Here is a 12625-nt window from a genome sequence, read left to right as displayed (position 1 = left end):
GAAGATGGAGGCGGGACACTGTAGTCCCAGAGTCACGACCTGGTGGAGGCCCTGTGTGGGCTCTGGGATGGGGCAGGGAGGCATTTGGGGCTGCTAGGGGGCCACTTGGTGCAACAGATTTGGGGGTCAGGAAGAGCCCTGATCTTTTTGGAGAGCTCAGAAGCTTTCAAGAGGGTATTTTCCATGGAGACTAAATCCCCCCGACCCCTGCCACGTCTGCTGATTGGAGAAATGGCAAATGTTTGGGTCAGGAGGTCAGAGAGACTGAGTTCAAACCCCAGTACCACCACATCTTGCTGTTCAATACATAACAAGCGACTCCCTCTCTGTTATTTACTTGATGTCTCAGTCCCTGCCCTCTCTGTCAGTCCCCTGCCCCCCAAACTGAATGGGAGACAAATTGGCCCAGTGGCAAGGGACATGGTGACAGGCCGGCTCTATCACTTCCCCTCCCAAAGCTTGTTTTCTATTCTGAAAAATGGGGTTAATGGTGGTGTCCCCATCTCTTGGCATCTTTGCAAGGATTACAGTAGATGTCACACATGAAGAGTCAAAGAGCAAGCATCATCCACACCAGTCCCTCCTCTCCCACACCTTCTGGCATCTACCAGTCACTGGTGTGTCTTCTTCGTGTAAATATCTTTCCAAATCTGCCTGTGGCTCCCACACTGGAAGTATCTCCTGCCCAATCACTGCCCAAGCCTTCACCTTGTTCAGCTGTTTCTGTCCCTGACAGTCAATTCTCCCCCACGGCAGAGACAGGGAATTTTTTTAACACCCATGTGATCAACTCCTTCCCCTGAAAAACAACCCATCACTCTCCATTACACCCCATGAAGTCTTCTGTGGTCCAGCCCCTGCCTTCCTCCCTGGGATCCCCTCCCACCCTCCAGCCACAATGATGTTTTCAGTTCCTCATACACCTGATCCTCTTGAGTATGAGGCTTTGCACATTCTGTTCCTTCTGCTTGGCATACTGTTCCCTGCACTCCCCCTGGTTGGCTTCTCTTCATCCTTCAGGCTAAGCTTAGGAAACACTTCAGTGAAGCAGTCCTGCCACCCACCCCCACCCATATATTGCTGGGCCAGAAGCCTCCAGGGGGTTCCCACAGTGCCTGATCTCTCTCCATTACAGCAGGATCACCCTGTGCTCTCCATCTGGGATGTGTCTGTCTCTACCATCAGACTGTGAGCTCCTCCTTGTCCATGGCTGTGTCCCCAGTTCAGAGCCTGCCACGTAGTAGGAGCTTACTTAAGAAGTAAGTGCCTTCTGAACAAGGTAAAGAGAGGTTCAGATAGACAAGGTGCTCCTCCTCTTCTGGCCCCTGCGTCCCCATATGCCTCCTCACCTGCCTGCCGCCAGGCTGTGGCATTGCTCTGTCCCACCAGCCTCAATGGTAAACACCACGCGGTCACTGGGCTTGACTTCTCCAGGGGTTCTGAGGCAGCTCGACAGCGATGGCAGCAATGGAATCTCTGAGAAGCGTCTCTGGATGACACCACCACCAAGGCGGCTCAGAGGTACCAGGCCAGAATCCTCCGACTCCCAGACCCACTGGGGAGACACCAGCAAGACGTGTGCAAGTTCCTAGGCATGGGACGTCACTAGAACGCTGAGTCCATGGAGCTCTCAGCCAGATATTTGGACTGTCCCCAAGAGCTGTATCTCAGTCCTACTTTTCTCTTGGGTGAATTTACCTCTCTGATCCTCAGTCTCCTCATCTGTGAAATGGGGATGTGAATATAAATAGTGCCTGCTCTACAGTAGGCATTGCAGAAATATTAATTAGCTAACAGTATGTTCATTACTTATATTATATACTATTTAATGCTATTTATCATAGTAATATGCACTGTAGTGGCATTCTATCATGTCTTACTATAATATACTATTTATTAAACTATAAAAATAAAACATGTAGTAAATAAACAAGTAAATAATAGCAGCAGTACTAAGGACTAACATTTCTTGCACACTCACTCCACATAAATGCTGTCGCAAGAGTCCCTCATGAATTAGCTCACGAGGACACAGTGAGGCCATTTGCTATCATTGTTTTTATTTTTTTACAAATGAGAAAACTAAGTCTCAGAGGTTAACTAGCCCAAGGTTGTCATTGCTAAATAAGTACGATTGTGGATGCTGAACTTCAGTGCCTCGTTTGTTGAAAGAAGGACTGAATTTGCGAAATTAAACGAGATGGTGTTTGCAAGCAGGCTCTGAGTAAATGCTTCAGACGTTTAAAAAATAAACAGAATCGGGTTGCACCAAGGAGCCCGGAGCGTGAGCAACAATCTGGATTCAGTCCAAGCTGCATGGTCTAGGGCAAACGAGCCTGAGTTTTCCCATCTGTGAAATGGAGATGAACACGGCTCCCACCCTCAGGGCTGTTGATAATCAAACGATGAAACCCACCCGTGCCAGTCACAGGCTGGGAGCTGTCCGCGGTGCTAACCCCAGGACGGGGCTGCAAGACTGGAACTCACAGCGTTGTGGGTAGGTGTCGTGGGGGCCAGAGGGGCAAATGGGGAGGTGAAAAAGGTGAGGCTCAGAGGGATGGCCCAGCCTTCTCCTGCTTTGCCCCTGAGTCTCACAAATGAGTTTGTCTCCACCATCAGACTGAACTTTCAGATGGGGAAACTGAGGTCCAAGACCACATTGATAATCAGGGCCAGAGCCTGGGCAAGGGGTGGGGGTGGGAAGAGGGTGAAAGAATAAACATCAGTTGTGCCTCTGCTTTGTGCTGGGCACCCGGAATGGCTCCTTTCCTTGCTTATAGGCGGCGGGGAGGGGGCATTCACTCCGTGTCACAGAGGAGGACAATAAAGCTTGGAGAAGAAATGACCTGCTGAGACTCACACAGCTGGGCCACCACTGGGCTCAGCCCCACTCCAGCTTTTTGCCAAGATCTGATCCTTCTAGGACCCAGGATACCTGACTGTCCCCCACATTTGAGCACGACTGTCCCCACCCTCTCCCAGGGGCACTGGAATTCTATGCAGAAATCTAAGTGTCCAACTGTGAGGGCCCCCAGGGAGGGTTCTGCCAGACAGGAGTGTGGGGAAGGCATAGGATGGGGTGGGGTGTTTCGGAAAAGGAGGTCCATCCCAGAATGGAAGGCCCACTGAGATGCCACTTGCCCATTTTCTGCATGGGGAAACAGAGTTCCAGATGGGAGAACTCCATGCCCGCATTCACATGTGTTCATTTATTCATTCAACAAATGCAAAAAGATAGTTCACACTGTATTAGAAAGAAAATAAAACCATATAAGGGCCTGGAGAGGCATGGGGGTAGTTAGGGACCTTTCTGGGAAGGTGAATTTGAGCTGAGACCTGAAAGAGGAGATGGAGCTGGCAGGAGAGAGTTAGGGGAACAGCATACCAGGCAGAAGGAACAGCACCTGAGAAGGCCCTGAGGTGGGAACAGTTGCTGGGGAAGCCAGAGTGCAGGAAGGCGCAGGACCTCAGGGCGAGGGGTTGGGATTTGACTCCAGGAGAATGTTGAGAGCTTTCGAGGGATGTGACCTGCTTTGTGATTGTAAGAAACCTCCAGGACTGCCTGGGTGTGGGGCAGGAACTATCAGGGGTAGGGCGGAGGCTGGGGCAACATCCCGGTGGTATGTGGACCATGGTGGGACTTATGGGTAGATTTAGGACACATTTTGAAGGCTGAGAGGTGGGCCATGGTTGTAGGGTGTGAGGGAGAGAGGATTCAAGGGTAAGTAGTATTTATTATGTGTGACTAATCATGTCCCATAAAGCTCGAAGTCACAGTTACCTGGGTGGGTGGGTGGGTCGGGACACAATTACCTGGATGGGGAAAATTGGGGGGAAAGCATTGCTCTCTGGGCAGGTTCTGATTTCGTTCGAGTATCACATGACTCCCAGGGGATGCCAGTGGTGTTTGGGTTTGGGATTATGGGGGGCCCAGCTGGCTTAGGGGGTGAAACAGACAAGACAGGTCCCGTGGGGAGCAGTCGACAGCACCTGCCAATGGGTCAGATGAGGGGGTGCTTCCAAGAGCCCTGACTTCTGGGACCTGGCCCAGCTGACCCTCTCTTATCCAGAGTGGGGTTGGAGTAAGGACGGGGAGCTCCTAGAGTTGTAGGAGGAGGTTGGCGCGTCCTCTGGGCCTCTCAGCTGCAGGGTTCATCAACCTGCCTCAGACTGATTGCTCCTTTCCTGGAGAGGCTGGGGTGGGGATGGAGGGCCTGGTGAGGGGCCCTCGGTGGGGAAGGGCTCGGCAGGAGGCTGAGAGCTCCCTTTCGATTTGTCCACTGTCACCGAGACCCTGTGGTCTGCTGGCCCTGGCTGCAACCCCACGTCCTGCCTCTAAGACAAACCCTAAATCTGTCCCTTGCCTATTCCCAACCTTTCCCTTGGCTCCTAGCACCCTTAGAAAAAAGTGCACACACCTCTTTGCAGCCCCCAAGTCCCAGTGTGTCCTGGCCCCTGCCCACTGCCAGATCTCACCTTCCTCCATCTCCCCTCGCTCACCCGGCCCCAACCCTGCCAGCCTCTTCATTGCCCCTAGAACCTGCCTCAGGGACTTTACACATGCTGTGCCCTCTGCCAGGGACCCCCTCCCCAGCTCTCCCCATGGCTGGCTGATTGTCTTCATCCATCCTTCAGCTCAGTGTTATCTTCTTAGAGAAGCCCCTTCTGCCCAGCCTGGGCAGCCACAAACACGCACGCGCGCGCACACACACACACACACACACACACACACCATTTCATCCTTTTCCTTGGTTTAACATCTGTCTTCTGACCTGATGAGCCCCCCTGGGGGGCAGAGCCCACCATTTCACCTCTGGGTCCCCCAAACCCAGTCGGGGCCCAGTGCATGGTAGGTGCCCCACTTGCAGGTGGAATGGGTGATGCTGTAAACTGATAGTTTGGGGCGCACCAGGAGGTCCCCACATAGGAGAGATGGGAGAAGGTACTGGAGCCACCCCTGGCCAGTTCACAGCTCAACCTCAGGAGTTCCGAGCACAGACGGGGCCCCGATCCAAACACTGCTTGGTCTCTTGCTTTGGGAGAGGGCTAAATTCTCTGTGCCTCAGTTTCCTAATTTGTAAACTGAGGACAGAATCAGCCCGTGGCTCACTTGGAAGAGTGTGGTGCTGATAACACCAAGGCCCCGGGTTCGGATCCCATATACGGATGGCCGGTTCGCTCACTGGCTGAGCGTGGTGCTGACAACACCATGTCAAGGGTTAAGATCCCCTTACCGGTCATCTTTTAAAAAAATAATAAAATAATAAAATAAACTGAGGACAGCCTTATCCTTCTCTTCCTTCTGCAGATGGCTGGGCATGGATAGACAACTTAATGCATATGGGACCTCACCTGCCACAGGGGACCGACAGGCTCATCATGAGCTTCCTCAATCCACACAATTTTAGCCCATTTTTTACATGAGCAAACACTGAGTCCCAGGGAGGTTACCAGCCTCAGGCATCGGTGACCAGCCTGGGATTCAAATCCAGCACCTGCCAGGTTCTCTGCTCTCTACTGTCTTTTTCTCCTACCTCAATTTCCCAAAATAGGGCCATTGACCCTTTTCCAATGTGGCCTCATGCCCTCCCTGCCCTGGTCTGAGGACAGTCATGTCCCCTTTCCTTGGGCAGTCAAATCTTGCACTCAGGAGTGGGGGGGTCCCTTACTCCAAAAAGCAGTGGCCACAGCCCTGGACTGGACACCTGGATTGGGTCCCCAAGTCCCTGATGGCCTCTCTGGGCCTCAGTTTCCCCCTGTAAGCTGGTGTCCAGACAGCTCTGGGTGTTTCTGAGTAGGGGTGTGCTGGGGCTCCCTCCCCCATGGCCTGGGCCACCACCTACCTCCCACCACTCACCTCACTCAGCAGGAAGGAGAGTGACATTCTGCTGTGCCTCATGTCGCAGGCATCTCTGGACCTGGGTTGGTGGTTGTGAGACCCTGAGGCCCCTGGGAGCACAGCTACATGCCTGTGGGACACCCCCTAGATGCAGAGCTCACTCCCACACCCTACACCCTCCCGGGAGCCCAAGCACACTCGGTTAAGGTGGCTGGGTCACACCACCAGCACCAGTGTGGGACACCCCCTGGGAGCTCTGCAGGGGTCTCTGTCTAGGGACATGTGCCCACACACACGCCATGAGCCCAAAGACCTTCCCACATACCCTGCCAGGTTTAGCAGCCTGCTGTGGGGGGGCATCAGAACCCTTGGAAAGGAGTCCCCTGGCCCCAGGCCCCATGGGGGATTCATTCAGCTCCCAGAGCAGCTCTGATGGTTTCAGCTCACCACCTCAGACCCCTTTAAACGCACACAAGCTCTCCCTGTGAGGTCCGGGCAGGCCTGACGCTCACAGCCACTGCTGAGTTCTGCCTGTGTCCTGTGACATCCCAGGGAGTGGGAGAGGAGAGGACTGGACCTGCCCAAGAGGGTAGCCCAGGGTCTACCCCCCACCCCACCCCACCCCTGCCTCACTGTCTGAGCACCAGGCCGGGACACAACCCACACACTCCTCTTGGGACAGAGCCATGAGGTGGTGGGCAGAGTGACCAGGAGGGCCCAAGGGTGTTAGAGAGAGTGGCTGGAGCGTGACCGGGTGTGGGAGAAGGAGGAAGAGGGGAAGGGAGGGGGAGAGAGGGGACAGAGGAGGAGGGGAAGGATCAAGTGAGCAGGTGTTAAGTCTAATTGTTCATGTGTTTGCATGTGACAAGGAGAGAGATGGAAACGCAGAGCCAGAGAGACACAGAAAGAGGTGCAGCTTTGTGGGGAGGACAGGGGAATTCTTCAAAGCAGAGCCATGGGGTGTGGTCTTAGAAGTTTGCGGGTGGCCCTTGGGGGTTGATGGGGTCTCCCGGACAGCTGTTCACTACATGGTGCCGCCCCAGGCAGATCAGTAATCCTCTCTGGTCAAACCCCACTCACAAACTGTGGGGGTCGGAGCTACAGCCCCCCGGAGGATGGCTGGGGGTGGGGTGGGAGGGTAGGGAGGGGTCTGGAGCCACAGGAAAGGGGCTCCTGTGTTGCTGTCACCTCCTGAGCTGCTATGAGTTAATGTTTCACCTGTACTAGAGGCCCCACCATCTTCTCTCCCACCCACCCCCCAAAATCATCAAAGCATGACTCTGCCCTGAGCAGGTTTTCGCCCCAGTGTTCTAGGTGAGCTTGAGCCTGAGGCCTCTCTGAGTGTCCATTTCACAGCCTGGTAAAGCCAGCCCTGAGGAGACAGCTCTGGGCTGGAATCATGGAGACGGCCCAGGGACACATCCCAGGCCAAGGAGACCCAGCCTGGAGCCTCGGCATCCCCCTCTGCTAGAGAATCTTGGACGATGCTGGAGGTGGGTGGGCAGTAGAAAGAGCCCACTGACCCGCCGCAGGTCTGCCCCTCACTGAACTCGGTTTTCCCTCCCACACAATGGGAGGGGACAGAGTGCCCCCCGCACCCTGGGACGCAGGACTGAGATGATTCAAAGAAGACTGGTGGGAGAGGGTACCATGACTCCCCTGCAGAGCTGGTCTGTCTTCCCAAAGACTTGAAGAAAGATCAACCCAGTTCTGGCACTTGCTGGCTGGAAGTTCTCCTGGGGTCCACCACCTTTGGGGTAAAACCCACACTCTTTCCCACAGCCTGCGCGGCCCTCCCTCACCGCTCTGACCCTGTTCACCTTCCTGCTGTTTCTCAAACACCTCCAGGGTTTTCCTACCACAGAGCTTTCTGTGTCCACTTCCCAGGACACCCTCCCCAGCTTTCCTCAGGCTGGCTCCTGCCCCCCCCCTCAGGTCTCAGCTCAAATGTCACCTCCTCAGCAAGGCCTCCCTGTGACTCTCAGCAAACCTGGACACACCGGCCCTGTGGTCCCACAGCCCCAATCCTTGACTCTGCAGTCCTCAGTGCCATCTGAAATGACCTCATTTGATTCCCCTGGTTCCTGTCTGCCCCCCCAAGACTGTGAGCCCCATGAGAGTGGAGACATGGTCCTCCCTGTGGCCACAGCACAGGGCCCCGAACATAGTAGGTGCTCAATTAATGGTTGTCACACAAATCCATGATTCAGGAGGCCTCAGATTATTAATAGGGGTTTTATTCCTCAGGCTCTGCCCCTTCCCAGGCACCCCAGCCCCATCCAAGCCCATCTCTGTCGGCCTCCAGGGGAATCACTCCAGTAGGCGGTGGGGAAAGGATGGACCTTCGTTTACAGTTCCCTGGAGGACGAAAAAACACAGGAGCATTCAGGCCCCAGTGGGCTGTGCAGCAGGGCGCACCCTGCCTGGGAGGACTGCCGCCCCAACCCTGCCCTGGCCCCAGGGCTGAGCCCCCAGCCCAGCCCCCACCTCACCAAGGACACCATATCCAGGTTCTTGAACTTGGACTCATCCTTGTGGCAGCACCTCACAGCCATTACCACAGACCCGATGACCAAAATAGACACCAACAAACACACAGCCACCACCACGCCTGGGTTCCTGTGTGACTTGGGGGCCCCAATGTAACCTGGAGCCAGAGGAAGGAGCCCTGAGTCAGCCTGGGCCCCACCCCTCCCAAGTCTGAGACACCCATCAGGGCCCAGAGCCTTTTAAATCTGTTTTCAGGGAGCTGTGCTCACTTTTCTCTTCTATTGTTGCTATAACCTTTTTAAAGCACATTTTTAGCTCTTTCCTTTTGAATATATTTATCTACAAGTATTCATTTAGTTTGCTGTGTTTCCTTTGCCATCATTAGGTACTCTCAGCAGTTCTTCTGAAGTGAGAACATTCTAACCTAGACATGTTTCCAAATGCCTTGATATTCTGAAGACACATGCAAAATTCAATGCTTTGTGAAGATGGTGTGTATTCTGTGACTTTAAGCAAAAGATCATTATATTTCATGTTTGTACTCTTTGAACATTTTGGAGACAAGGTATTATTTTCAATCATAGATTTTTCCAGACCCCCTAAAACTGCTTGACCTCTGTGCAGTCCCTGGGGTCCTGTGTTGGTACAACCTGTAACCTCCCCACCTTCAACCCTCAATTCATAACCCACTCAACCCCATTCCAGCCACCTCACTTTTTTCTCAAACACATCAGGCAGTCAGCCCCACCTCAGGGCTGGGCTGCTCTCCCTCTAGATACCTGCATGGCTCCCTCCTTCACCTCCTCAAACTGAGATCTTAGCTCACCACTCTTTTTTTTTTTTTTTTTTTAACTTAAAGGCTAGTCAAGCAAAATAACGGGAGTGGAGAAGAAACAAAGAAATCTGTAACTGGTTGTGATCAATCAATTATAAACATGACTGCACTCAGACCAGTCGCAGACCACTCAAAATTTTCAAACCATTTGCAACCATATTCCAACCCCTTGTCCTGCTCTATTTTGTTATTTTATGAACAAATAAATATATAGTTTAAACCTGTCACCCCACTGGTATTTTTGTCTTTCTTGCATATAACTGTGTCCCAAGACCTGACACACACTAACCTCTTAGTAAGTGTTCTCCAGATGAATGGGTGTAGACGAGGCAGTTGGGGAAGGGAGGCCCTCTCTAGCGCATTCCCAAGCCTGTGTCTCCCCCTGGTGGCCGATCCCAGAACTTCAGCCCGGTACCGGCCACCTGCCCCACACCCCCAAAACCTTTTACCACTCACCCTGGCCAGAGGGCCCCGAAGTCTGGTCAGTGCGGACCGAGGGCTCTGTCCCAGGACTGAGGGAAGTGAAGTTCCAGTGCAGGGTGAAGGATGTGGAACCAGGGTGGGTGGAATGAGAAATGGAGGTGAGTTCTGAACTGGGTGAGTGAGAGCTGGTGTAGGTGACTGTCCCTAGTTGTGGGGTGGTGGAGATCATCCCTGGATCTGTGGAGCTGAGGTGGGTCGTGGAGTCTGCCTCCGAACTTGGGAGGCTGGAGGTGTCGGTGGTTTCCCCTGAAATGGAGGTAGAAGTGGCCGGAGGGATGGAAGTTGAGTCCTCTGTCACAATGCTGCTCGGGGATGAATAAGTCATAACTGCTAGAAAGAAAAACGCCATTGAGGGTGCAGGAAGCACATGACAAAGAACAGAGTTGTGCAACCCTGGGTCACCCCGACCCCTCCCTCTCGAATGCCTCTTGCCCTATCATCACAAGTATCAACGCGAGGCTCATAGGGAGGCCCAGAGGATTTAGGATGCCATGAGGGAAACTAAGACTCCCTCAGGAGGTCAAGCTCCTTGTCTGAGGTCCCACAATCAGGGTTCAATTTCACACCGGGACCTCCCAGTCTTTTTGCCTCAAGGCTCTAGATGCCCCCAGGATATGGGGAATGGCTGCAAGCCAGGCATTGGGCTCAGCAACTCCTTTCAACTTTCTGGGACTTGGTTTCCTTTTCTGTAAGATGGAGGTCATGGAAGTCAGTGCCTCTGACAGTTCATCACTCAGGTTCAGCACACAATGTGCCCTCAGGGATGCTCAGCTGTACAGATCCCCCTCTGAGCTCAGTGAGGTCCAGCCCTAATCTTCTTCCCCAGGTACCTGGGAGGTCCCCAAGGCTAAACTCAGAGTTTTAACAGGAGGTAGAGACCTGGGTGCTGGGAACAGTCATCAGATCGTGTCCCTGGAACCCTCCCTGCTTTGCTCCAGCCACTCCCTGGCGCTCACCCTGTCCCAGTCATGGAGCCCAGGGACCAGGTGGAGGGTGGATAAACAGCTCATGGGCCACCTCCCACAATTACTCCTGCGCAGACACAGGCAGCTGGGCCCTTCAGGTATGTGCAAGTTCATTCATCAACTGCTCCCCGCCCCACCCTTTTTCACCCAGCCCCACACAGATCTTTGAGCTTCCTCCTTGCCTCACCCCAGGCAGCAAAAATGCAGAAATAACGCAGCACTGACCCTGGGAGGGAACTGGGTCTGCAGGCCCCCTTCCCCATCTCTCTGTTCAGTCTCCCAGGCCCTGGGGGGATGACAGATGAATCTTGAAGAGGCATGAAGCACCACTTGGACTTCATCCCTATTTTACCAAGGCTCAGAGTGGTAGAGGTACAGCCTGAGGTGATTGGGAAGGTAGGTAGGAGGACCTCCACGGAATTGAGGACTAACAGGTCAGCCTCCCCAAACTGCCTCCCACTATCATGTGAAGAGGAATTCAGACTATGAGAGGTTTCTCCTGAAATGAAAATGACTCAGGGGCCATACTGGACCCCAAGTCAAGCCAGAATTCTGGGGAGCTGAATTTTTAAAGTGAACTGAGGAAAACCAGTGCACCTTAAAAGAGGAGGAGTGGAGGACAAAAGCCCTCCTGAATGCCCGGCCCAGAGTAGGTGCTCATGAGCTGCTGGAGAACTGACCAGAAGGTAAAATGGGACTGTTTCTACACATAGTGCCCAGTGTTTGATTTTCCCAGAGACTCCTAGACTGGGAGACTGGCATGAGCCAAATCAACTGGTTCTAACCTGGGTCCGGCACAGGGTTGGACTGAGCCTCAGTTTCCTGAGCTATGAAATAGGAATAAAGGTGATGACTGAAGGAAACCCTTGTCTGTAGTCAGCATGCCAGCCCTGGTGGCCTCTGCTGTAATATAGGTTTGGGGCCGGCACACGGGTCAGAGAATGATGACTCGGTGGGAGGGGGAGGCTTGGGGAAGGGGATACAAACAAGGTCAACTCTTCTCCACCCTGAGAACTTTCTCATAGGGCAGCAGGAGGGAATTAAGTCAGAAACCAAGAAGAATTTATGGGAGCATGGATGCTTGATGACCAGGAAGAGCCTCTGTTCCCTGGCCTTCCATGGCCCTGGGGTCATCATTCTCTCTTTGGGGTCTGGGCTAAGAGAAGCAGAGCCTCAGACTGGATGGGAGGCAATCCCCAGCCTCCAACCAGTTCAGGGCACACTGGGGTCACAGGTCGGGCAGCCCCAGGTCTTGGAAGCGAGAAGTTGCTCCCGCTGTTCTCACTTCCCCATTTGTCTCAGGGGAAAGGTCAGTCTTCTCTGGAGGGCTGGCAGACGAGCGAGCGTGCTGAGGGAAGAGTCCAGAAGCCAGGTGTGTGACTGGGGTGTGTGCCCTCCCCACCCCACCCCCAGCTTTCCGGAAGCCGGGCTTCCCTCTTACCTGTTCTTACCTGTAGACTGTTCATTAGCATCAAAAGGTTTCAATAGCAGCCCCAGAGCCAGAAGCAGAAGCGGCGGCAGCTGGGTGCCCGCCATTCCTGTGCGGAAGGGGCCACCGCCGGTTCTGCACAGGTGTGTGGCCAGGTGCCTGCCCTTTACCCCTGCGCGCGCGCCCCCTGCTGGCGGAGCGCGGGGCTACGGAGGGGCGCGGAGAGGGCGGAGCGTCTGCACGTGGGGCCTCTAGGGGGTGCTCCTGTTCCCCAGGGAGTGCCATTCGTACCCTGCTCTTCACAGGACCCCCACTCCTCCTAAACATCCTGCCTGGACCATGCCCCTGAAGCCCGCCATCTTTCCCATCCTCTCAGGACACCCTGCCCCCTCCCAGTCCCTCTTGCAGCCCCAGTACTCTGTGGTGCCCCCTCCATAGTTTCCCCAAACCCATGCCGGCACTCCCTCTGCCCCTCCCTTGTCAGGCTGACCCTTCTGGCAGTCCCCTCCCCTCCTTCTGCCCTGTCCTTGTCCCCCTCTGTCTCACTCAGGCTGGAGCCCCTTGGGGGGGCCCAGCATCCCCCC

The 12625-nt window shown here is 54.3% G+C and overlaps 1 protein-coding gene across 1 annotated transcript; it reads right to left on the bottom strand.

Annotated features, from left to right (window-relative positions):
* Window positions 1-8149: 8149 nt before the first annotated feature.
* Window positions 8150-12148, bottom strand: CIST1 (colon, intestine and stomach enriched 1). Its single transcript, XM_063110077.1, has 4 exons — window positions 12064-12148; window positions 9621-9977; window positions 8332-8486; window positions 8150-8197 (listed from the first exon to the last, which is right to left on the bottom strand). Exons 1-4 carry the CDS (start codon window positions 12146-12148, stop codon window positions 8150-8152), a joined length of 645 nt encoding a protein of 214 aa, XP_062966147.1.
* Between the last annotated feature and the right edge of the window lie 477 nt (window positions 12149-12625).

The sequence above is a fragment of the Cynocephalus volans genome, chromosome 10 (genome assembly GCF_027409185.1).
Source record: "Cynocephalus volans isolate mCynVol1 chromosome 10, mCynVol1.pri, whole genome shotgun sequence".
Classification (NCBI taxonomy): domain Eukaryota; kingdom Metazoa; phylum Chordata; class Mammalia; order Dermoptera; family Cynocephalidae; genus Cynocephalus; species Cynocephalus volans.
The sequence above is the reverse complement of the archived record's forward strand: the minus strand, read 5'-3'. Positions and strand labels throughout refer to the sequence as shown.

Bases quoted from the DNA above. Each gene is read 5' to 3' on its own strand.
- CIST1 (XM_063110077.1), bottom strand. From the start codon at position 12,148: ATGGCGGGCACCCAGCTGCCGCCGCTTCTGCTTCTGGCTCTGGGGCTG. The intron at 9,978-12,063 runs GTAAGAACAGGT...TTTTCTTTCTAG, and splicing joins TGCTAATGAACAGTCTACAG to CAGTTATGACTTATTCATCC. The intron at 8,487-9,620 runs GTGAGTGGTAAA...CTCTGGCTCCAG, and splicing joins TTCGGGGCCCTCTGGCCAGG to GTTACATTGGGGCCCCCAAG.